This window comes from Rousettus aegyptiacus, unplaced genomic scaffold, assembly GCF_014176215.1.
Source record: "Rousettus aegyptiacus isolate mRouAeg1 unplaced genomic scaffold, mRouAeg1.p scaffold_m13_p_13, whole genome shotgun sequence".
NCBI lineage: Eukaryota > Metazoa > Chordata > Mammalia > Chiroptera > Pteropodidae > Rousettus > Rousettus aegyptiacus.
In genome coordinates this window covers 46,180,974-46,203,611 of record NW_023416288.1, presented here as the reverse complement: position 1 = coordinate 46,203,611, position 22,638 = coordinate 46,180,974, and the positions used below count along the sequence as shown (strand labels likewise).

Genomic DNA, 22,638 nt, shown 5'->3' with positions numbered 1-22,638 from the left:
GCAGGACACCCCAGGGGGGGAGGACATGGCGCACCTCCGTGGGGGCGCCTCCTGTCTGGGAAGCAGCGCCCCCTCTGTGGGTCCCTCGTTTGGCGGAGGAGAGTGCGTGGGGAGGACGGACCTCGAGCAGGAGCGCAGGCTCCTATCCCGCAGCTTCCCCGGCCCTGGCTCTGTGGGGACTTCCCTAGGACACTGCAGCCCCCAGGCCCACACTCGGGGCCACAGCCAAGTGGCCAGACGGCCTGCAATCCCAGGGCAAGTCGGGGGCCCAGGTCCCGGGGAGAACCACCGTCGTTCTTGGGTGTCTCGTGGCTCCCGGAAGCTACCTCGCACCGCACATCCCGTTTGGCCAGGGCCTGCATTCAGGGAGCAGTTGGAGCAGAAGCAGAGAGGTGGTGGGGACCCCCATTTATTGAGCACAGAGCTGGGAGGCGAGTGCGTCCAGGAGCCGGTCAGCAGCTACATCGTCAACTCCTGCAGGAAATTCAGAGTCAGGCTAGGGAGGGGCCCAGCAGAGCCAGCCGCAGGCGCAAGGCCAGCCACCCACCATGATGGCGTTGACGATATCGCTCTGGTTGTCCCTGAGGGCCCGCACGGCCTTGGCCCTGGACACGTTGGCCTGTGCCATCACCAGCTCGATGTCACGAAGCTCCAGCCCCGCCTCGTCCACCTGCAAGGACGGGGACAGCAGGAGGTGCTGGGGCTGCCCCAGCCCCAGCCCGGGGCCCGCGCCTCGCACCCCTGGGTCCGCACCTCCTCGTCTTCGTCCTGGGTCTCTTCACACTCCAGCCTCGCCCGCGGCCCGGGTGTCGACTCGGGGACCAGGGTGCAGGGCTCTGCAGGCACCTTGAACTTCTCAGCGGCAGCTCTGTGCGCTTGCTGGGAGAGGTCCTCAATCTGCACAGGTGTCGCCGTCAGTCCCGCTGGGTGGCCCACTGCCCGCCCCACCCCACCCCAGCCCGCCAACCTTGGCCTCCCCGAAGACCACGTAGGTGTCAGAGGCTGGGCTCTTGAAGACGTCAGGCTTGGTGATGACAAAGAGGATGTCCTTGGCCTTCTGGATGGCAATCCTGGTGACACCGTGGATCTGCCGCAAGCCCAGCTTGGACATGGCCTGGGGGGCGGCAGGCTTAGGCCTCTGTGCTGCCCGGCCCGGTTCCCCGCGGAGTGAGGGTGCTGGGCGGACCCTCCCAGGCCCCCAACCTTGTGTGCAGAGCAGGGTGTTGGACGTAGGCTGACTGGGGCTAGTTATTTCATGAGGTGTCTGGTCACCATGCCCCCAAAGGCTCCACCGAGGGGATGTATCAGCCATGGGTGGGTGGGGTGCTTGGCCAGCCCGGCCCCTCCCCCAAGGAGCAGGGCCCCACGCACCTTCCTGGCCTTCTTCTCACTGCGGCTCTGCTTGGCTTTGGCCGCGGTCTCCTCGCTGCGGCCGGCCAGGGCCTGCGGAAGGGCGGGTCTGAGCACCGAGGGTGGGCTGTGGGGCCCCGGGTGCACCTCCCCCCGGCCAGCACCTGGGCCGGGCACTGCGCGGCCTGCGGTCCTGACAGGGCCTGATCCTCCAGCTCAGCTGATGACTCCTCATGGCTGTCCGAGGGCCCCCGGGGCGACTCTGGGGACAGGGGAGGTGTGAAGGCGGCCCCTGCCTTCCAGCTCTGCAGGGTAGTGCTGTCCCCGCCCCCAAGCCCAACCGCCTCCTGGTCCTCCTGAGAGCAGTGCCCCAGCCTGCCCCTCACCTTCCTCCAGGCTGTCCCGGTCATCCTGCAGCTCGGCGGCCTGGAGGTCTTGAGGGCTGGCCAGGCTCCAGGGCCCAGAGCCCGGAGGCACTTGGCGGGGGGGCGGGGTCTGCGTGGCTGGGTCTTTGGCATGGGTGTCCCCCGTGGGGGCCACCTCGGGGCTGAAGGGGGGGAGGTGGGGTTGGAGGCTGACCTGTCCCGCCCTGGGGGGGTTTGTGGTTCCTGAGAAGGTGGCCCTTGCCTGCCGGGTTCCTGCCTGTGGCGGTGGAGAGCCCAGGGTCTCCACTTCCTCCACTAAGTCTTCCTGGGGGCACTGGCAGGGGCAGGGGACTCGGGGCTCCGTGGGGGGTGGGGCTGCCCCTGAGAGGAGAGCAGGAGTAGAGGGCTCAGGGCTCGGGAGCCGGTCCTGGGGCCATGGTGGGGGGCCAAGGACTCCAGGTGCCGCCCCGGCCGGCTCCTCACTGCCTGGGCTGTGTGCAGGCTCCAGCTGCTGGGAGGCTGGTGGAGACTCGGGGGCAAGCTCTTCCGGGCAGCCCCTGCCCAGCCTGGGCCCCGCCCTTGATGGAGACTCTGAGGCCACAGCTGCAGGAAGCTCGGGCCTGGGGGTGACCCTTCCATCCTCCTCTGGGCTCGGGGGCCGCTCCAGGCCAAGCTTGGGGCAGCCACTCCCAGGAGCCGTCCCAGCGACCCCAGGTGCTGGCTCGAGGCCTCCACTGCTCTGGTTCTCGGCCCTTGGGGCCTCCTCCAGGCGTGAGCAGGGCTCAGCTCCCTCACCAGTGGGCAGGTGGGCACAGAGATGGGGCCGCCTGTTGGGCACCAGCTGGCTCTTAGTTTCCTTCCCACTAGAGGTAGGCTCAGGGGGACCCAGGGCCTCTTTGGGGGGTAGTGGGGGGTCCGAGAACTCTGAGGCTGGCTTGGGGGGCCCCGGGGCCTCTCTGGGGCGGTCCAGGTTCTCTGTGGCGAGGTGCAGGGATTCCTGGATTTCTGTAGCAGGTTCGAGGGAATCAGGTGTCGCCAAAGTGGGCTCAAGGGTGTCTGGGGGCTCCTCGGCGGGTCTGGGGGCGTCAGGGGTCACCAAGGTGGGCTCCAGGGGGGCGTCAGGGGTCGCCAAGGTGGGCTCAAGGGTGTCTGGGGGCTCAGGTTTGCGGGCATCAGGGGTCACCAAGGTGGGCTCGGTGGTGTCTGGGGTCTCCTCAGCGGGTCTGGGGGAGTCGGGGGTCACCAAGGTGGGCTCAGGGGTGTCTGGGGTCTCCTCAGTGGGTCTGGGGGCGTCAGGGGTCGCCAAAGTGGGCTCGGCGGTGTCTGGGGCCTCTGCGGCGGGCTCGGGGCGGTCCGGGGTACCTGAGACAGGCCCAGAAGGCCCTGTATCTATAGCTACGGGTGAGGCCCAGGGTGTCCTGGCATTGGCAGCTGGCTCCGGGCCGCCCTGTTGGGTCTGGTCCGAGGCTGGAGGTTCCGGGTCTCCAGCGCGGCCCATGCCCTTCTCAGGTGCTGGCTTCAGTCCCGAGGTCTCGCCTCCCTCCTGTTGGACTGGAGCAGTCACGGGCTCAGCCCTCGGGGCGCAGCCTGCGTCTGTCTGCAGGGGCAGATGTGTGGCTGCAGGGACAGGACCCTGGGCTGAGGTGCAGTCCTCCTGCTCCAGTAAGCACACCTGGCCTGCGCCTGCCTTCAGGCTCTGCGGAGTGTCCGGGTGGCCTGCCCCGCCCTGTGCGGTCCACGGCCCCGGGCCTGAGGCAGCGCCCGCCCCCTCCTGCCAGGGCTGAGGTGCGCCCGTGCTGACGGGTGCTGCTCCCACAGTGGAGCCTGCCTCTCCCCCTGGGGCCTGAGGGGGCGTCCCGGCAAGGGCCGGGGCTTCCTGTGAAGGCACCAGGGCTGGGCTGGCTGCGGACGCCTGGCCTGAGGCGGGGCCTGCCCCGGCGAATTTGGCAGCTGGGCCCAAATCCGAGACCCCGGGAGCAGCCCCCCCAGGGCTGGCCAGGAGCAGGGCAGCGGGCCGCGCGTGGGGCTCCTCGCTGTACAGCCGCTCGTCCTCCGTCCCCGTGTAGGAGGCCAAGTCGGGGTCAGAGGAGGCCGCCGAGGAGTCGTCCCGGAAGGCGAAGGCCTCGTCCACGCCCTCGGTGATGGAGAGATCAGACAGCGACTGCAGAGAGGAGGCGAACGTGCTGTCGTCCTCGTCCTCGCCGTCCTGCTGCTCCTCGGGGGGCAGTGGCGTCACCTCCACTGCCTCCACCTGGAAGATGAGGCTGCCGCGGAAAGGCAGGAGAGCAGCTGGGATCATCGGGTCATTGGCCAGGAAGTCCAGCTCGAAGAAGTGGCCCTCCTGGTCCCAGGAAGAGCTGCTGTCCCCTGAGAGGCTGGACTCTGGGGATGGGGACCCTAGGGACTCTGCAGGGGGTGGCTCCCTCTCGTTGGCCTCAGACTCTGCTGGGGAGAAGCCCCAGCCTGAGGCCACGTCCAGTCCTTCGGCCACGGCCAGCAGGCTCAGGGAGCAGGATGGGGATGAGCCCCAGCTGTCCCCATCTGCCGTGACATAGGAGCCTGAGGGCGAGGCAGGTGGTGAGTCCCCAGGCTGGGTCTGGCCGGGGAGCAGGGCGGTGGCGGTCGGGCTGGGGCTGGAGGGCGGCGTGAAGTAGCAGTCGGGGTCTGCGTCAGGCACAGGCATCGGCGGGGCTCCCTGAGGATGTGCCGCGGAGGACGGGCTCGGGCCAGCCGGCGCTCGCGCCTGGTCCCTGAGCTCCGGCAGAGCTGCCCAGGGCAGTGGGGGCGCCCGCCATGTCTCCTCGCCCATTGCAATCTGAGGCTCCAGAGTGCCTGGGACAGACCCCCCGATGGGCAGGACCTCGGGGGGCCCTGGGCTGGGGCCGCTCTTTGCTGGGACTGCCCAGGTCGAGGGGGCCTGGCGGGACCCTGCATCCCAGCTGGCTCCCTCGGGCGGGGGCCGGGCACCAGGCTTGCTGGGCAGGAACGTGAGGGCCAGGGCGCTGGGCCCGGGCGTCAGGGTGCAGGGCTGCAGCCGGTCCCCTCGCGGGGTGGTGGCCGTGGCTGCATTCAAGGGCACGTCTGTGGAGAGAACACATGAGCAGGGCGGGGCTGGGGCGTGGGCTGTGGCTGTGGCACAGACAGGCACCCCGGCTCGTCTGAGATGCTTGGTGACGAGGACAGAGCCCGCCCCTTTGGACACTGGTTCGCTGTCTCCTGCACAAAGTCTGGGCTTGGCAGAAGAGGCCCTCTCATGGCCTCCTAGGTCAGAGGGCCCAGGGCAGGGGGCCTGCACTCTGCTTCGCTCTGGAACGTTCCACCCCCAGGCACAGCATCTCCTGTGCCTCGGCTTGCTGGAGTGGCCAGAGATTCCTGAGAAGGGGTCCTTTGGGTCCACTGGAGTTTGATGACTACCCAATGCCTCGAGGTGGGTGTGGCGGCTGGGCGGGCACCTGAGCCTGACATAGTCACCTTGCCCACCTGCACTGGGCCCTGGGGCAGGGGCCAAGGCTGAAGTGGAACAGAAGCCGAAAGGTCAAAGGTTTTAGTGACATTCAAGGTCATCGAACAGTCCGAGCAGGGCCTGCCCCAGACCCTGCATCCGGAGACCCCAGCCCTGCTCCTTTTATTGGACCCGGCACTGGTCCCATCTCCAGGGGACAGCAAGGTGCCCTTGGCCTTCCCAGAGCCACACAGGGCTGACCTCCTGCTGGCCACTCTGACCAGCCTTCCCAGGCTCAGGCAGCCGCCCTCAGCCTCCACCATTGCTGGCCTAGCCTCTCCAGGGACGCGGGCCTGCACACCCCCCCCCCCCACCTTCCCCAGGGCCTCCGCGCTCCCGCACCCACAGGCGCCGGCACCCTTCCTGCTCCTCCTTCCAGGACTAGTCTCTGCTCTGAACAGCCCTCAGGCATGAGAAGGGCGGATGTCCCCGCGGGCCGGGGTGCACCCAGGTCCGCAGCTCCGGTGCAGACAATAGGGGTGCACGGAGCCCCGGGCACTCGCAGGCCCTCCCAGGCCCTCCCATCTCCCCTGCTGCACCCGCCCTTCCCCGCGGCACGGGCCTGGGGTCAGCGTTCCTGTGCATGGAAGGGCAGCGCGCCGAAACCACGGGGAGGGGATGGAGAGGGGACTGCGCCGGACGGAGGGGCGGGGAAGCCTCGCGAGGCGGAAAGCGCGGGGCCTCACCTGTGCGGGGCCCTGGCCCGCCGGCCTCTGGCAGCAGCAGCTCGGCGCGGGCCGCCTCCCCGGGCATGGCCTGGCGGTGCGCCCGTCCCTCCGTCCCGGTGCGTCCGTACGTCCGTCCCGCGGAGCCTGCGCGGCCACCGCCCCTCGCCCGAGGGATGGGGGTGTCAGTGGATGACGTCAGGGCCGCCCCGCCCGCCAGCGCCCAGAGTGAGCGTGCGCAGGGGCGCCACGCACTGCGGAGCGCACGGGGGCGGCTCCCTCCCCACCGCACCGTGCGTCCCCCCTCCCGCGGCGCGTGGCACGGCCTTTCCCGCAGCACCCCCCATCCCCTTAAGGGGAAAGGGGTTCGCAGCCAGTGGAGGCTGGGCCGACCCCAGGGTGGCATCGCCCCTTAGCCATGTCGGGAAGGGGCAGGGGTCGTCGGAACTCGGGGTGTGGGGGTCCGGGCACTTTAGGGGAGGCGCGGCAGCACAGTACCCCTGCCTGGCCTGCTGGCCCCCATTCGTCCCGGCCAGGGGTGCCTGCCCAGCCTGGTGCCTCTATCCAAGAGGTGAGCTGGAGCCGCAGCCCTGCACTGATTGGTTGGTCTGTGCAAATCAGTCTCCATGGTAACTGCCTCCCGCTTCCATGGCAACCAGCGGGAAGATGGGTCCCAGGCTCCCTGCTGCCCACACGCAGGTCCCCGCTGTGGAAGGAAGAGGCCATTTGCCTCACTCGGTTCCCAGAAGCGCCCCTGCCACGGTCCCAAGGACTCCAGCCCTCCCCCTGGGAGCCTCGGAGATGCCGGCGAGCGTCTGCCCTGTGCCAGGCTCCAGGAGACAGATGGACATTGTCACTACCCGAGCTGGTGGGGGGGGCGGTCAGAGCGCCCGTTGTTGGCGGGTGTCCTCCATTCTGTCTTCTGCTGGCTCCACCCCAGAGCCCACAGAGCCAGGGGCTGCGGCGGGCACAGACCACCACGCCCCGGCCTCCCCGCTGCATCCCGCATCCCCCTCGGTCGCTGGACATCCGTCCCCCGTCCCCCGGAGGGGCTCCTGCTCCTCTCCCTCCTGTGCGCTCCTCCTGTCCCCTCACTGGGTCCTCTGCAGGCTGCCTGCCATCTGGCCACCATCACCAACTTTCTAGAAACCAAAAGCCACACAAGCAGAAAATAACAAAGCCAAGCGCAGAAATCAATGACATTGAAAACAAAGCAATAGAGAAAATCAATGAAAACAAAAATCCGATTCTTTGAAAAATCAGTAAAATTGATAAATCTCTAGCAAGAATGACAAAAAAACAAAAGACTGGTATTGGGAAAGCAGTGGGTCTGTGACGACTCATTTTACATGTCAAGTTGCTGAACACAGGGCAGCCCAGGTAGCTGGAGGACACATTCCGGAAGGGGCCCGGCAAGGCCAGCACCTGACACAAGCGAACGGGCTGCAGCATCCCACCTGTCAGGAACCCGGAGGAGCAGAAAGGCGATGGAGGGAGAATTCTCTCTCCTGGAGCCGGGACATCCACCTGCGGACCCTGGACACTGGGGCTCCTGGGTCTTCGGCGTTTGGACTTGGACTGAATTGTGCCCCCAGCCCTGGCTTTCCTGGGTCTCCAGCTCGCTAACAGCAGGTTGCGTCACTGGCTCTCGGCCTCCACTGGGTGGGCCAATTCTTGTGACAAACCCACTTCATCATTTACCTGTACCCATGCTGTTGGTTCTGTCTGCAGGACACTGGTGAGTGACAGGGCCATTCCAAAGATACCAAGGGAATGCTACAAACAATGCTCATAAACCCAATGACTCTGAAGAAAGGAATTACTTCAAAATTAAAACTTGCCAAAATTCGAGAGGAAATAGACAATATGAATGGCCCTATAACCATGAAGAAAATTGAATTTGTAATTTAAAAGCTTCCTCAAAGAAATCTCCAAGCCCAGATGATTTTACTGGAAAATTCTACCAAGTATTTAAAGTAGAATCAGCATCAGTTTTAAACAATCTCTTCAGGAAAACAGAACAGGGAACACTTTCTAACTCATTTTGAGACTAGAAACCCTGATACCCAAAACCAGGTAGAGGCAACGCTCAAAGGAAACAAACTACAGAATGTCTCCCATGACTTACTAGCCACAAAAGTTCTCAGCAAAACATTGGCTGAGAATCTAATGATGAACAAAATCCGAATGAAAGCCACCGATGTATGAAACGGTCTATACACCATGAGGAAGTGGGCTTACTCCCGGTATGCGAGGTTCGGCACTTGAAAGTCAATGTCATTCTCTATACCAACATGCTAAAGAAGAAAAATTATGTATCAACTGATACAGAAAAGTACAGACAATCCAAGAGCCATTCAGAAGACAAAAACTTGAAAAAGCTCACGCACGATAGGCTCACTGCTCACACCACCCCCAACGGTGAACGGCTGAGGCCTCTGACGTCTGCCGTCACCACGCCACTCAACGCAGCACGGAAGTCCCCACCTGGCAGTGAGGACAGGAAAGCAGAGGGCAGAGGGACTTCCAGCACAGCAGGAGTGGCGGTGAGGGGCTCCCCAGCAGCCCCCGGTGAGACTGGACGAGATGACAGACACCCGCAGCCCCTGAAGTGGTCTGAAGGACAATCGGTGGGGAGGTTACCCCGAGAACAGTGATGTCTGGCGACAGTGCGGCCCGTGATGGTGAGCCAAGGCCGCCCCCTTCCCCGTCCCGCAGGGTGGGGTGGGGCAGACACGGCTCCTTCCTGGGGGGCCTTCGGCAGTTCTCGTCCTGCCCCCAGGTACCTGCTGCTGAGGCTGAGGCCCAGGCCAGTGTGGCTGAGTGGGGCTCCCCTCTGCTCGGCCCCCACTGTGGGGGGGAGACCTTGCCTGGGACTCCGCATGCTGATCCTAGGCCCTGAGACCCATCTCCCCAGGATGCCAGGAGAGGCGTCCCCCTGCCCCCGGCATGTTCCGCTTCAAGTCGGGCTCTCTCTCAGGAGCTGGCCAGGGCCCCAGCTCCGACCCCACCCAGAGGCCTCGTTTGAGCCCCGGGCGCTCTCAGGACAGGGCAGGCCCTGCTGGGAGGCGACTGGGAGGAGCAGGCGCACTCCGGACCACAGGCCAGGCGACTGGGCCCGGCCACACGCATCCCCGGGGGGACAGCAGAGGGAAGATTAGGCTGCAAAGTAAACAAGCAAGCAGGTAACAAGCCCCAGCGGGGAGAGGGGTTGCCTCGGCACCTAGAGTTGTTACAATAGTTTATCTAAGATGTCCGATTTCCAACGAAAAGTCACCAGGCAAACAAACAGGGACAAGTATGACCCCTTTACTGGTTAAAAAAAAGAGCAGGCAACAGGAACTGCCCGAGCGCGCAGACGCCATTGTTCACAGAAGGCGGCTTCATGACAGCCACTGTACGTTGTCCTCAGCCCCCAAAAGCACAGGTGCAGCAGGAAAAGGTACGATGACAATGACACACCAAATAGAGAACATCAGTAAGAATGGAAATTATGAAATTCACTACAGAGGCTGGACAGATTTGAACTGGAGGAAGAATGAGTGAACTCGCACAGACCACAGGAGACTGCAAACAGAGCCCGGGAGAAACGTGGCACCGAAGAACGCCCCCCCGGCCCCCCACGCACACGACGTGGGTGCTGGGAAAGCGGAGAAAGAACAAAGTCATGGCTGCAAACTCCCCAGGACCATGGAAAATGGGACCCTGCACATCCAGGGGGCTCACGGGCTCCTGGCAGCGTGTGCGCACACAGACCCCCGAACCGCGCGGAGATGCAGGCCTTGAAGACGCGACCTCGAAGGCAGCAGGAATAATTAGCTGATAAAATTAGTTCGGCAAGACGAGAGGACTTGAGATCAACACATATCCACCATATTTCTATACACTTTCAATTAACAACCCAAAATTGAAATAATAAAATTCCATTTACAATAGCACCAAAAGGAATAAAATAACAAATTTAACAGTTCAATATTTATGCTCTGAAACACATGGAAATGCAAGACACGCAGAATAGCCAAAACGATCTCGAAAAAGAAAAGTCGGACTCACACCCCCCAGTGTGAAACACACAGAGCAACCATCAGGAGCGCGCTGGGCCCACGCGAACCCGCACATCTGCGGCCGGCGACTTCCGTGCGGGCGTCAGGGCTGCACATGGGGACGGTCCTCTTCACAGGGCCGAGAAACTGGAGTCACATGCAAAAGAATGGAGCCGACGCTGCCTGCGCACTAACACGAAAGTTAACGCAACATGGATGAAAGATAAAAATTTAAGAGCAAAAATGATAAAATTTATAGAACAAAAGGTAGGGGTAAATCTTTATGACTTCGGATTCACCAAAGATATGGCGCCAAAAGCTTGAGCAAAAGAAAAAGAGACCGTTGGACTGTGCCGAAAACTTTCTTTTTTCAGGCAAGGCCCTCATCAGCTCACAATCCCTTATTCTTCACGCCTACAGCACCCGGTCTTCCCAGGTGGTCTCCCAGCCAAGTACTAGCCAGGCCCGACCCTGCTTAGCTTCCGAGGTCAGACGGGGTCGGGGAAGTTCGGGGTGGCGCGGCCACACACGGCACTGAGATCTGAAATGTCTGTGCTCCAAAGGACACCGGCGAGAAAGTAAACGCACGACGTGGGGGGAAACGTTTGCGCATCACTTGTGTGAGATGTGTTTCTAAGGCACGTGCAAAGGACTGCTGAGATCGTCAGTGAGACGACGTGACTAAGGCTGGAACAGTGAATCTAAACACGTGTTTCTGCAGAGATCACACAAGTGGACAATTCGCAAAGAGTTAAAGAAATCGGTTTTCATGAAAATACACACGGAAACCCGGGGGGTCCCGCCTCCCGCCGAGATGACCGGAGTGGAAGGGCACGCGAGCAGCGCCCCCCCGGCCGTGGGGACGTGCCGGTGGAAACCGTCGCACCGCGCACTTGTCACAGCTGCTGGACAACCAGCTCCTGGCACAGGGCAGCGACGGTGGCACAGGGGCTCTGGCGTTTGGCTGCTTCTCAACCTGACCCATGACCCCATACACGCCGGTGGTTACCCCGGCAGTCTACGTGGTGACACAGATGGGGTACGGGGGTGTGCAGCAGCCTACATGGGTGCCCCGGAAACTGTGCCATGCAGAGACCCGACTTGTACAGTACACAGCGACTCTAGACCAGTGGTCCCCAACCTTTCCAGCACCAGGGACCAGTGCTCCTGAGCGCCTACGCCTGACGATCTGAGGTGGAGCCGAGGCGGCGATGCTGGCGCTGGGAGCGGCAGTGCGGACAGGTACCAGTTGGCAGCCTGGGTTTTGGGGACCCCTCCTCTAGAGAACATTCTCAGAATAACCGACTACAAAGGGAGAGCAGGCAGGCCATGGCTGGTGGCCAGAGACAGGGGTGAGTACGCAGGGTGACGGGCGCCATGGGACAGACAGGGCCCCGGGCACCGAGAAGCAGGGGTCCTGGGGTGGGCAGGATGAGCTCATGCCCCTTCGATGGGGTCTCAGGAGGGCCCCTGAACCTGCACAATGGCCCTTGTCCCCACGGGTCCTTCACCCTGGAATGCCCTCCCTGCTCCCTTGTCTAGCCTGGGGACGGGGACAAGCTTCAAGAAAGCTCGCTGGCTGCTCACCCCACTCCCTCCACTCCCCGCAGCCTGTGCAAAATGACAGACTTGTGTCCCACACGCTGGTGCCTGCTGGCTCCCCATCTACTCGGATGTCCTTGTCAGTGGTGAGGTTTCCACACGAGGGGCCACTCGGGGGCCTGGGGAATTGCTGGGCCGCCCAGGGCAGCAGGGTGCCCCTTCTCCCCGGCTCCACCCCGCTGTACTTCCAGTGTGTGACAGTGCCCAGTCTCCTCTCCAGGGGCATTCTGAGGGACTAGGGGGAGGGGGAGCCTGCTTCTCCCCGCATCGGGCAGCGCTGCTGCAGGGTGGTGCCTACGAAGGCACAAGACGACATGGGTCCGATGTGGTGGCAGCGAGGCGCCTCCCACAGCCACAGTGCCGGCCAGGTGCACGCCTGTCTTCTGCTCCACAGCGGTGCCTTCTGAGTGCCTCGGCCCCAGGCCACCTGTCAGCATAGGCCATGGGAATCCCCCAGGACTGTGAGCACCTGGAATCAGAACCCCAAGCCAGGCACTCGAGTCCCACTGGACTGCAGGCCCTAAGCCATGGGCAGCCACGAGCGGATGGACGCGAGGACCCGTGAGTGGCAGAAAACAGGCCAGACACGGGCAGCGGGTGACAGGGCGGAGCCCGGGGGGCCACCTCCTGCCCACACCAGGCAGGTGGGCGAGAAAGGGGAGACAGCATGGGGCTGTGACAAAGCCTCGGACGCCTCCTGGTGTTGAAAACCGAAATTAAAGGTTGATAGTTTATTAGCCCCGGGAGGGCGATCTGCCACTCGGAGCGGTTGGCCAGCACCCACTGTGGCCGAGGCCCCGCGCTAAGGTCTGTCCTCGAGTGCGCTACCTCCTGCTGCCCGGGGCCCCCGGTCCGGGCCATGCGACGGCTCACTTGGCCAGCTCCTCGGCCACCGCTTTCCGCACCTTGTCCTTGAGATAAGCGCCTTTCTGCCACTCGGACTTGAGCTCCGACCACTCGTAATAGGGGACCTGGGGTGGGGGTGGGACGGAGCAGTGTGGGCAGGGGCCCGGCTTTGCCCGGCCGAACCCCGAAGGGAGGGAGCTGGGGGAGGGGGTGTGCCAGGCCCATCGAGACTGAGACCCATGTGGCACCCAAGAGCAGCTTCTGAATTTCCAAAAGGCCGTTTAGGAAAAAAACCACCCAAAGATGACACGATGAGCCCCTGGCGTGGCCCACGAAGCCACGCGTGTTCTCTGGCTCTGTAGGGCACCGTCGCTGCCTGGGAGGAGAGACGAGGTGGGGAAGGGCTCCTAGGTGCCAATGGGAGCAGAGGCCCCACTGACACGTCGTGTGGCCCTGTGGGCTCCCCCTTTCTCGGGTGGGGTGGGGGCTCCCTGGTCCGGTTACCGCCCGCTTGATAGGGACTCACATCCACCACCAGGAAGCCGGCGGCCAGCACGTGGCGCCGGGCCATCACGAAGCGCCCCAGCAGCTCTTTGCTCCGGCTGTTGAAGTTGGGGAACTCCCAGCGCAGGAAGGCCAGCCTAGGGGAGATGGGGCGCTGGGTGCTGACGGCCTCCCTCCACCTCGAGGGAACGGCAGCCAGAGGGGGAGCCAAGGGACAGCCGGGAGCGGCATGGCACCCACCTCTTGGCCCGGGGGGGCAGTGGCTGGCTCCCAGAGGGCACAGTGAGATGAGGAGCCACGAAGTCCCTGAGGGGCAGGAACTGGCCGTCAGCGTCCAGCAGCACCTCAGCGTCTGTGGAGGGGACGCAAGACGGAAATGCTGGGGACGTGCGCTGGGGAGCGGCTGCGGCCTCCACGGCCCTCTGGCTGAGCAAGTCCCACCCCGAGCGGGCCGGAGAGTGGGGGGCCCTCACCCAGGACCCAGCCGAACTGCGTGGCCACCTCGAAGCTGCCCCTGTCGGAGCCCCCCAGCAGCCCCTTCAGCGTCTCCTGCAGCTCCTTCTGGAAGGGTGTCACCTTCCTGTCGGCTGAGGGCTGGGGGCCCAAGGCTGAGGCCGGCAACAGGGGGCCCGTGTACGTGGGGTGCTCCAGCCGGGCAGTGGAGTTGATGTGCAGCAGCTTCTGGAAGGTGCTCTGGTCCTTCGGCGACCCACTGCCTGAGGGCAGGACACGCAGTGAGAGATGGGGGACAGAGGCAGAGAGAGGGTCTATGTGCACAGAAGAGGCAGAGAGAGGGTCTGTGTGCACAGAAGACCGTGGGGTGGGCCCTGGCTGGGCCACGCCCTTCCCTGCAGGCAGCGGGCCCCGGCCACAGCAGCACTGATGGGGTGACAGACACCCCACCGCACAGGAGGGGGACCCTGCCACTCACCTAGGAACTGACGGTGAAACTCGGGGCGCAGCACGGCCTGGAGTTGGGCCTCCCGCGCCTGCTGCAGCACGCACAGGGCCCACAGCACGTCCACCTGCAGGCCTGGGTCCAGGCTGGCCAGCCCCGGCCCCAGCTTCTCGTGCACCTGGCGAGGACAGGGCGCGGTGTGGAGGGCGAGCTGTTTTCAGTGGCTGCAGACCCCCTGGGCCCCTGAGACCTCATCCCATACAACTAATCTGCAGTTTGGACAAGATGAGCAGCTGGCTGGGCTTTCCCAGTGTCCCCCACGGTGACAGGGGTCTGGGGCACCACGTCATGTCTCTAATACTGTTCTGAGCGGGCCCAGGGCATGGGGATGTGTTTGTAGCCCCGGGAGGGATCAAACAACACAAAAGGGGAGCAGAGGCGGGGTGGGGGGTCCCTGCAGGGCCTAGGATCACTTCCCTCTCCCAAGTGGCAGGCTCGGCCCAGCCTGTGGGTCTCTGAAGCGGACCACGAGTGCCTCCTCGACCTACAGCCATTCTGGGCCACTTGGCTGGCGTGCTGGGAGTTCGCATTTTGCCCTAGACAACCCCAGAGCGCCTGGGTCGCTAGTCCCCCCAAGGCCTTCTGTCCACCTGGAGGGAGACGGCAGGGGACAGGGCATGGGGCGTGAGGACGTACCAGGCCGAAGAAGCGGTCCTCCTGCTCGGGGCGGAAGTTGAGGCGGGCGAAGGCCAGCAGCATGTTGCACAGGTGTGGCAAGGCGACGGCCTGGCCTCTGCTCAGGGTGTGCTGGCGGCAGACGGGCGAGGTGAGGCCGGCGTGTGGGTGGCGGGCCAGACCCCCCCTCGAGCAGTGAGCCCCCGACCGCCTCAACGCGGCTTTGCAGGCACCCCTCGGCCGCACTTGCCGCCCAGACAATGGGACCCTGTTCCCAAGGCCTTCGAGTGACATTGCTTCTCCAATAAGTCAGAAGGAAGCCCAAGTTGCCACCAGAGAGGCTCCTGGAGGTGGGGCTCAGGCCCGGGCCCCCCCTCACCTGGGCAAAGGCCTCGAACAGAGGCAGGTTGAGCCACTTGAGGAAGGCGAAGGACTTGGCGCAGCGAGCCACCTCGCCGGGCGTGAGGCTGGGCACGTGGGGCAGCAGGTCGGCGGCCAAGCGCTGGAACACCTGCGTCTGGTGGAAGCCGAGCTTGCCTGAGGGACAGAGCGGGCCCCGGCGTTTACCTGGGGGCCCCGCCCACCACCCCGCTGCCGTCTCTCTAGGGGCTGGTGTCTGTAACTAAATCTATCCCTGAGGCCCAGGGGACGGGGTCAGGGCCCATGAGTCACAGTGCTTCTATGGCAGCCTTTTGGGCCAGTGCCGGCCATGGGTGGGCAGGCACCGAATTTGACACGGCTGCGGCCAGACACCCCTTGCGCCCCCCGTGTGAAGGGCTCACCGTAGGCGTAGGCCAGGTCCAGGAGGACGCCTTTCGTCAGGGGGAAGGGCTTCTGGACCAGATGGTATGAGATGGCCCGCAGCAAGGGGACCGACCGCCGGTTCTGAGCTGCCAGCGCCACCAGCACCTTCCGCAGGTCGTCAGGGCCAAACTGCTCCACCAGCTCCAGGCACTGTCAACCACAGCCGCAGGGGTCAGCTTGATGGCCCGAGGACCAGGGGTCCCATGCAGTGCAGCCCCTGCGAGACAGCAACTGGACCTGAGCTGACTAAACACGGGCCCCATCGGAGCAGGGCCTAGGGCACCATGTCCGCAGCCAAACTTATCCCCAGGTCCCAGGACCAGGGACCCAGGGCCCATGAGCTGCGGAGCTTGCTGTGGCAGCCATCCGGGCCAGCCCCCGCTACGACCGGAACGGGGCTGAATTTGACTTGGCTGCGAGGCTGAGCCTGGGGGGCACCATGGCTCAGGACATGCCAGCCAGACGCTACCCTTGGGGCAATGCTCCCACGGCCTGCCCCCGGTACCTTGTCCTCCAGGCGGTTCATCAGTGGCTCCGAGAGGTGGCCTGTCCTCATCATGATGGTCACCAGCGTGCGGCCGTCCTCGATTTCCGCCCAGCGCCGCTCCAGGTGCAGGAGCAGCTCCGCCAGCAGCTCCTGGGAGCCGCGCTCCTGCATGTGGGCGGCGCTGGACTCGGCCAGGAAGGCCAGGTGCTTGTACCTGAGTCTGCGCAGGCGCCAGCGCACCTCCTGCTCCACTGACCGCAGCTCTTTGGAGGTCGCCGGCAGCGCCAGCGTGTAAAGGCTTCGGAGCAGCTTCACCAGGGTCCCGTGCCAGACTGCAGTTATCTGCGGGGGACACAGGCAAAGTCACACCGGGGACCCTGCTGGCGCTGCAGAGTGAGCCGGGTCCCCAGCCTCCACGAAGCGTCCCTTCTGCTCCTGTCAGCCAGTTTGCTGTCACCGGAAGGCAACAGCTCTGAGTGATGAGACTCTCTGGGTCTCTGTGACACTGACCCTACCAACGTGGGGACTCAGTGGGGCTTGGCCGCGCCCTGCCTGCTGTCTCCCACAGACACGAGCTGCATGCGCAGCTGCCCAGTCCAGGGCGAAGCCTCTGGCACCACGACTCCGGCTCGAGACGGGGCTGACGGGCCTCTTAAGGCCAGTTTCGTCGACCACCTCGTTCTCTTGCTGACGATGATACTACCTGGCTAAAAAAAGGGAAAGAACACTGACTTTTTTCAGGAAAATAACTACCGCTGAGTCTGACAAGTCCTAATCCCTAAACCTGTCCTCCAACAAGGCCGTTGTGACAACTTCCTGAGCCCGCCAGTCAGCCTGGTGCCCAAAGCTGCACAGGAGGCCCTTGGCCCTTGGATATAGGGTGACAGACACCACAGTATCCCTTAGGCTGCCCGCCCCAAACTCCTAGGCTTCGGAGGACGAGCTCCTGGCTGGGGGCCTGCTGCCACCAGCACCAGCTCTCACGAACTGCAGGCGCTCCCGCACGACCCCGCACGTGTCGGGCGCCGCGTCCTGTGAGGCCTCACCGCCTCGTGTCACGTGCCATCTCCCCTAGGTCCCCGCGTGAACAGCAGGACCAGAGCCTACACCTGGGTGGCCTGAAACCGGCCTCACCCCTCATCCCTCTCTTCTCCTTAGCTGCTTGGTTTCTGAACAAAGGTGACCCCGCTGATCCCTGCATGTCTCAGGCCTCAGAGTAACACGGGACCACCAGAGGGGCCCTGTGGCCCAGACTACACCGCCACGGGAGGCGGCCGTGGCTCTGTAGCTCGCCGCACTGTGTCTTAAGCACAGTGGCACAAGCCTCTTGGCCCCCAGCCTCAGCCTCCCCACCTGCGAGGCGGGCGGCTCTGCTGGGGGGACGGAAACGCTCTGAGCGCAGGGCCAGGCAGGAGCAAAGCACTGGATGGATTTTACTGTCACATGCGACCCAGGCGCCTGCGTCTCTCTGCAGACTTTGTGGGACGCGGGGATTTTTAAAAGAAACTCAGTCATGCCTTCTTCGTGTTGTAAATGCTTTGTCCCCAGTTTGTTACTGGCTAAACGTCTGTCGGAACGTTTAGTCTCCTGCTGTGTGTGTTCAACAAGTGAGGGCTGGAACTGCTGACTCAGGACCGAGGACACCTGCTCAAGGCGATCTCCATGGGGCGCCCTCCCTCATCTCGAGCTCATCCGTGGAGGGACTGACCGGCTGGATGACACCACGCCCGGCTCAAGTTTTTGGGACCCTCCGTCAGTCGCCACTGCACCTCCTCTAGCTTAGCGTGTGCCGCCGCCAGCCAGACCCTGACTGCATGGCTCGGGGAGGGGAGCCCCGACTGAACGGGAAGAACCAGGCTGGCCTTGCGGGCTTCCGTGTGCCACCTGCCGGTTGCAGGACGAGGACGGCGGCCCTCACAGAACAGCCGCTGGGAGGGTCGACAGCGAGAAAGCCCGCGGAGCGCTGCGGCCCGCGAATGGCTGCTCTGGCTCCAGTGCTCCTGCCGTCTCCGCGGCTGACTGGTCTGGAACCCACCTGACTGTTGACAAGATGGAGGAGTTGCTGAAAGCGGACATCCTGCGTGAGCGAGGCTTTGTCTGCCGGCCTCTCGGACAGCAGCCGGGAGAGCTGGATGAGCACGAGGGCCGCGTGGCCCTGGCTCAGGCTGTGGCCTCCTTCGAGCAGCCCCAGGAGCTCCTCCGGCTGGGTGGCCTTCTCAATGAGCTCGTCCACTTCCTGGCGCTCTGGGGAGGGAGTGAACACCTGTCCCTTCTCCACGTGCTGTGACAAGGAGCTGGGCGAGGTGGCCGAGGAAGTCAGAGTCTTTTGGGCTACTCCAGCAAGTCTCAGCTGGCCAACTGGAGGCCCGGCAGGGGCCAAACGAGTGGCCTGTCTCAGGAGGCACGTGCATCGCTTCACCAGGCGAGCTGCCATGGTGGCCTTGGCGGCAGGGGGCTGGGGCTCCTAGCCAGCGACTCCAGGGCCCTGAAGAGAGAGAGAAGGGGTGGTGCAGGGCACTCCCTGACTCACAAACACAAGAGCACAACAAATGAAATGATCGCAGCCACACTCCCCAGAGCCCAGCAAACCTATCTGTTTACACGCACGCAATGGAGTTTTCTGTCTGAAGCAAAGATTGCGGAGGATTTTTTTCAGTATAGGATGTAACCAAACATCGAACCCCAGAGCGCAGCAGCCTGGGCTGGGGGTTTCCAGCCCTGGTGTGCGCAGAGAGCATGCAGGAGCAGCTCAACAACCCAAGTTCTGGGGCGCCTGTGTGAGCGGGGCGCGGGCAGCTCCATTATCAAACGGGAGGAGGCCTCAGGCGGAAGAGTTTGGAGACGATCGGACCAGGTATTTTCAGTCAGAGTGGTCCGGGAAAACCCTGGACATAAGATTCTACCTCACAGCTTCGTGGGTGTTTTAATTCGGACTCATAGCGAGCTCCCAAAATCATTACCAACCTACTTAAACACACACACATCAACTTCTAAAAAAGAACTCCTAAACTGATCATAAAAGGCCACATCCCAACACTGCCCAATACTTTCTTCCCAGTCTTCCCTCTGCTTCCCCCCGCAACACATTCCGTCCTAAGCAGGCCTGGCCCGCGGGCCACATCCTGCCTGCCCGCTGCCTCACCCCCACCACAGGGCCCCGGAAATCGCATCTTCCCAAGGCCAGACAGAACGTTTCCTCCTCCGAGAAGTTACTGATCCCAACCGCGTCTTTTAACGATCCTGTCTGGCAGTCTTCCTGGCCAGGCGATTAAACGACCGAGGGAAGGCACGTGACCAGGGGAAGAAAAAATGTCAACCTGGGCCTCCCTCCTGTCAAAGCGGAGGATGTTTGATCTTAGACCTCTCCGGACGTGGCCGGGTTACTGCGGACGTAAAAAGTGCAGCCTAACGCTACACAAAGAAGAGGGTGCAGGAAGGGGGACACGGACCCAAGACCACCACGCCCTGCGCGAAGCCCGGCAGCGGGGAAGCGCGGGAAACTCCCGCTGACGACAGCCGTGCGAGATGGGGAGAAGCTGGGCCTCAGGTGCGGAGAGCGGCCCGCAGCGAAGCGCGGAGAGATCCGGCCCGCGGGGCCCCGGCCGTCGGAGGGGAGCTCGCAGGCGGGACGCGGCGCGTGCGCACGAGAGGGCGCGACCCCGAGCGGCTCCGGGCCCCGGCTCCCTGCCGCCCCGCCGCCCAGCGCCCCCGTCCCGGCCCCTAGCGTCCCAGCGCGCCCAACCTGTCTTCTCTCCCGGCCGCGCCCTCCTGCCCCTCACCCTGCCCGGACACCAGCGCCGCCGGCGCCGCGATCGCGCTGCTGACCTCCATGCGTCCCGCACCGTCCTCGGCACACACCGCGCGGCGCGCTCGCCGACGTCATTCGGAGCGCCGCCGGAAGCGGAGCTCGCGGCTCGTCGCCCGGCCGCACGTCGCCGCGGAGGCCCCCTTCCGGTCGGGAGCCATCTTTGTTGCGGTCGCCGGGCCGGAAGTCACGCCGGCGGCCCACTTCCGGTGGGCAGCCATCTTTGTCGAGGAAGCCGGCTGCGTGATGGGAAGTGGAGCGAGAGGTAGGGCGTGGGCCATTCAGGGAAGAGGGCGGAGAGAGAATGGGGCTGTCGGGGTCGCGGGCCAGTTCCCGGCCCTCGCGCGGAGCGCGGGAGGCCGCGCCTTGGTGCCCGTCGGTGTCACGGTTCCCCCCGGCCCCGGACTTCCGCGGTAGCCGGGTGCGGACTGGCCCGGGGTCGGCCACGCCGGGCCCGAGCACGGCTCCGGCCCTGGCCGGAGGTCGTCTTGTGGGATTGCAGGCACAAGTTGCTTTGATGTTGTAATGAAAAAAAAGAAAAAGATTCTTGGATTTTATGTGCAATCTTTGATTTTTAAAAACAGTGTTGATGTTTAGTTACAAAATACAGTGCGGATAAACCCAGCAAAATGTATCTGTACATACGTTTATAAAAGATGATAGGGCCTATGTAGGGACTTGATTAATTTTCCTTTCTGCACTTTTTATTGTATTTCCACGGAATTCGTAATTGCTTTTTGTTTGCGATCTCGTCTTTATCACAAATTCTACCCCAAGCCCTTCACCAGTTGTCTGAGGATTTCAAGATGCACGGATAGAGCCTTCAGCCGTGTCGCGGTTAATCTCACGGGAGTCCCACCCTGATCGTCGTGCACTCCGATGTGGGTCATCACCGCTGTGGCCCGAGGGCGTGGCACTGGGACCCCGCTTTACCGTCGTCTGGAGTGGTCCTTCACTGCCCTTCTGTCCCAGCGCTCTTCTTTCCTGTCCCCTACCGTAGTTTTTGATTTATGCCCTAGTTGGCTGCAGCACATCCCCCAGTAACTACATGAGAAAGGATGCAAAGACGGAATTCTAAAGGCCTTGCGGGTTAAAACTGCATTTATCGTAGCCTCGCGCTTGATTCATAGCTTGGCTGGGTGATTCTGAAGGCTTAGTCCTTGAAACGCTACCTTTCTAGCTTCTCGTGTTTCTGACGAGTCCAAAACTTGCATATGACATATTTGTTCATCGGATGTCTGCCGTTTCTTTTCTTTCTTTTTTTTCAGTTATTAACATTTCTAGAAGCCCGAGGAGAGTCGTGCTAGGGTTCTGATACTGCACAGAGCTATTTGTTGGTGCGAGTCTGCATGTTACCTGAGCACGTGACTGGCCCTCAGTCTACAAACCCATGTTTTCAGGGAGTTCGCCATTACTTATTTTGTTGGCTATTTCCTTCACATTCTCTCTTTCTGAAAGATTCACATTTGAATATTGATTCTTCTAGGCTGATTGAGAATTTTCCCTTATTTTTCCACCTTGTCTTTCCTACTCTTTGTCTCATTATTTTTATTAGTATTGGTTCTACTTTCTGAGAAATTTTCTTAACTTTAGCTTCAGCTCTTCTCTGCAAAGTTTAACAACAGCTCCTTTTTATATTTTGAATGTTTTTTTTTATAATATGTATTTTTTTCATGACTGCAATGTTTTATCTCTGTGAGGATTTCAGTGATGGGGATTTTTTTCCTGTTTTTCTTCTCCCTGCGTAGTTGCTGTTATTCTCTTGTTATTTTTCATATTGCGTTGGATTCTATACTTAGATATCTGGCCATATTTAAGCACAGTGGGAAGAAGGAACTCATTTATTGCTGGTGGGAATGCAAAATGGCAGAGCCACCTTTGAAGACATTTTGGTGGTTTCTTACAAAACTAAATAATCTTACCCTATGCAACAGACTGAATGTTAAGTCCCTCACCCCTAATTCTTGCTCCCGAGGTGATGGTATCAGGAGGGTAAAGACATTGTGCCGGGATTAGTGTCCTTATAAAGAGACGCCCATGGAGCCCCCTCACGCCTTCTGCTGTACGAGAAGTCTGCACTACAGGCCCTTCCTCGCCTGCACCGGCGCCCTGATCTCGGACTTCTAGCCTCTAGAACTTTGAGAAGTGAGTTTCTGTTGCTTATAAGTCACTGACTTTATGGTATTTTTGTTATCGCAGTTCAAACAGCCTAAAACACCGTACAATCCAGCAATCACGGTTCTTAGAATTTACACAAAGGAGTTGAAAACTTATGTCCACACAAAAACCTGCACACAGGTGTTCACAGCAGCTTTATCCATAACTGCCAAAACTCTGAGCAGCCGAGCTGTCCTTCAGTAGATGAATGGGTAAATAAAGTGCACGTGGCCGAGCGTGAGTGGCCATGGAGCTCAGCACCCCGGGGGGTGACTGGCTCCCTGGACGTGCCGCCCGCCCCCTGCAGAGCGGCTGAGCCAGTCTGAGGCCGGGTCCTGCAGATGGCCAGAACTGGCACGGCCTCACCCAGCACCGAGACGCTGACACGCGGAGCCCAGTCACCGCCCTCAGCACGTCTGCGGGGGCGACGGAAGCCACACCACTCCTGATGCCCGGGCGCACTCTCCCTCTGTGACGGTGCTACCCTGCACCCTGTCTGGGAAGGACAGCCACCCCCAAGAGGGGGACCGCGGTGCAGGGCAGTGCTGCCTCCCTCCTTTCCCAGGGCGCGTGCCTCCGAGGACTCATAGCTGCCCAGGCCGCCGTCACCGAAGTGCGTGTGCGTTCTTCGTGGACACTGGGCCTTCTGTCAGCCCAGACCAGGAACGTGTCCCGAGGACCTGGGGCCATCTCTCTGAAGTGAGGTCCCCTCGTCCCCAGTTTCCTGGGAGGCCCGGGCCTTCTTCCAGTGATAAAGGTGTGGGAACTCTGCTTTTCCAACCCAGGCGGCCCCAGTGCGGGTGGGGGCGGCAGTTCCCCCAGGGATGGATGTGTCTTGTTATGTGTAAGGAGCCCTTTCCTCCTACCTGAGTATGCTAATGGGGTGACTCCTGGGGTGGGCTCTGGGGTTCTGAGGGTGGGGCTTGTGGGTGGGG

General features: G+C 62.4%; 3 protein-coding genes, 2 non-coding genes and 1 pseudogene across 9 annotated transcripts in view; 1 reads left to right on the top strand and 5 right to left on the bottom strand.

Annotated features, from left to right (window-relative positions):
* Positions 1-373: 373 nt before the first annotated feature.
* NACAD (NAC alpha domain containing) lies at positions 374-6,068 on the bottom strand. 2 transcript variants are annotated; one of them, XM_036230549.1, is made up of 8 exons: positions 5,904-6,068; positions 1,737-4,796; positions 1,515-1,612; positions 1,372-1,443; positions 968-1,114; positions 754-897; positions 548-670; positions 374-474 (listed from the first exon to the last, which is right to left on the bottom strand). In XM_036230549.1, the coding sequence occupies exons 1-8, from the start codon at positions 5,968-5,970 to the stop codon at positions 460-462; spliced, it is 3,726 nt and encodes a 1,241-aa protein (XP_036086442.1). In that variant the 5' UTR covers positions 5,971-6,068; the 3' UTR covers positions 374-459. The 2 variants fall into 2 exon arrangements, with proteins under 2 accessions (XP_036086442.1, XP_016003304.2); XM_016147818.2 differs by having other exon boundaries at positions 374-670.
* A 4,268-nt stretch (positions 6,069-10,336) lies between these two features.
* Positions 10,337-10,455, bottom strand: LOC118611044 (annotated as a pseudogene).
* A 216-nt stretch (positions 10,456-10,671) lies between these two features.
* On the bottom strand, positions 10,672-19,327 carry TBRG4 (transforming growth factor beta regulator 4). Of its 4 annotated transcripts, XM_036230550.1 has the most exons (11): positions 19,191-19,327; positions 17,777-18,226; positions 15,760-16,083; positions 15,233-15,404; positions 14,830-14,987; positions 14,472-14,582; positions 13,809-13,953; positions 13,351-13,593; positions 13,118-13,229; positions 12,900-13,014; positions 10,672-12,498 (listed from the first exon to the last, which is right to left on the bottom strand). In XM_036230550.1, the coding sequence occupies exons 2-11, from the start codon at positions 18,173-18,175 to the stop codon at positions 12,397-12,399; spliced, it is 1,881 nt and encodes a 626-aa protein (XP_036086443.1). In that variant the 5' UTR covers positions 18,176-18,226; positions 19,191-19,327; the 3' UTR covers positions 10,672-12,396. The 4 variants fall into 4 exon arrangements, 3 of the variants coding, with proteins under 3 accessions (XP_036086443.1, XP_016003371.2, XP_016003373.2); XM_016147885.2 differs by having other exon boundaries at positions 17,777-19,196; XM_016147887.2 differs by having other exon boundaries at positions 13,351-13,589; positions 14,830-14,967; positions 17,777-19,196.
* Positions 15,061-15,194, bottom strand: LOC118610875. The gene has a single exon (XR_004954133.1). It is a non-coding gene; the product is annotated as a small nucleolar RNA SNORA5 (small nucleolar RNA).
* LOC118610876 lies at positions 15,537-15,672 on the bottom strand. The gene has a single exon (XR_004954134.1). It is a non-coding gene; the product is annotated as a small nucleolar RNA SNORA5 (small nucleolar RNA).
* A 71-nt stretch (positions 19,328-19,398) lies between the features above and the next one.
* LOC107512404 overlaps positions 19,399-22,638 on the top strand; it is a 28,266-nt gene continuing 25,026 nt past the window's right edge. The window contains 2 exon segments of the mRNA XM_036230552.1: positions 19,399-19,811; positions 22,269-22,460. Coding sequence (XP_036086445.1) covers positions 19,571-19,811; positions 22,269-22,460 — 433 coding nt within the window. The 5' untranslated portion in view covers positions 19,399-19,570.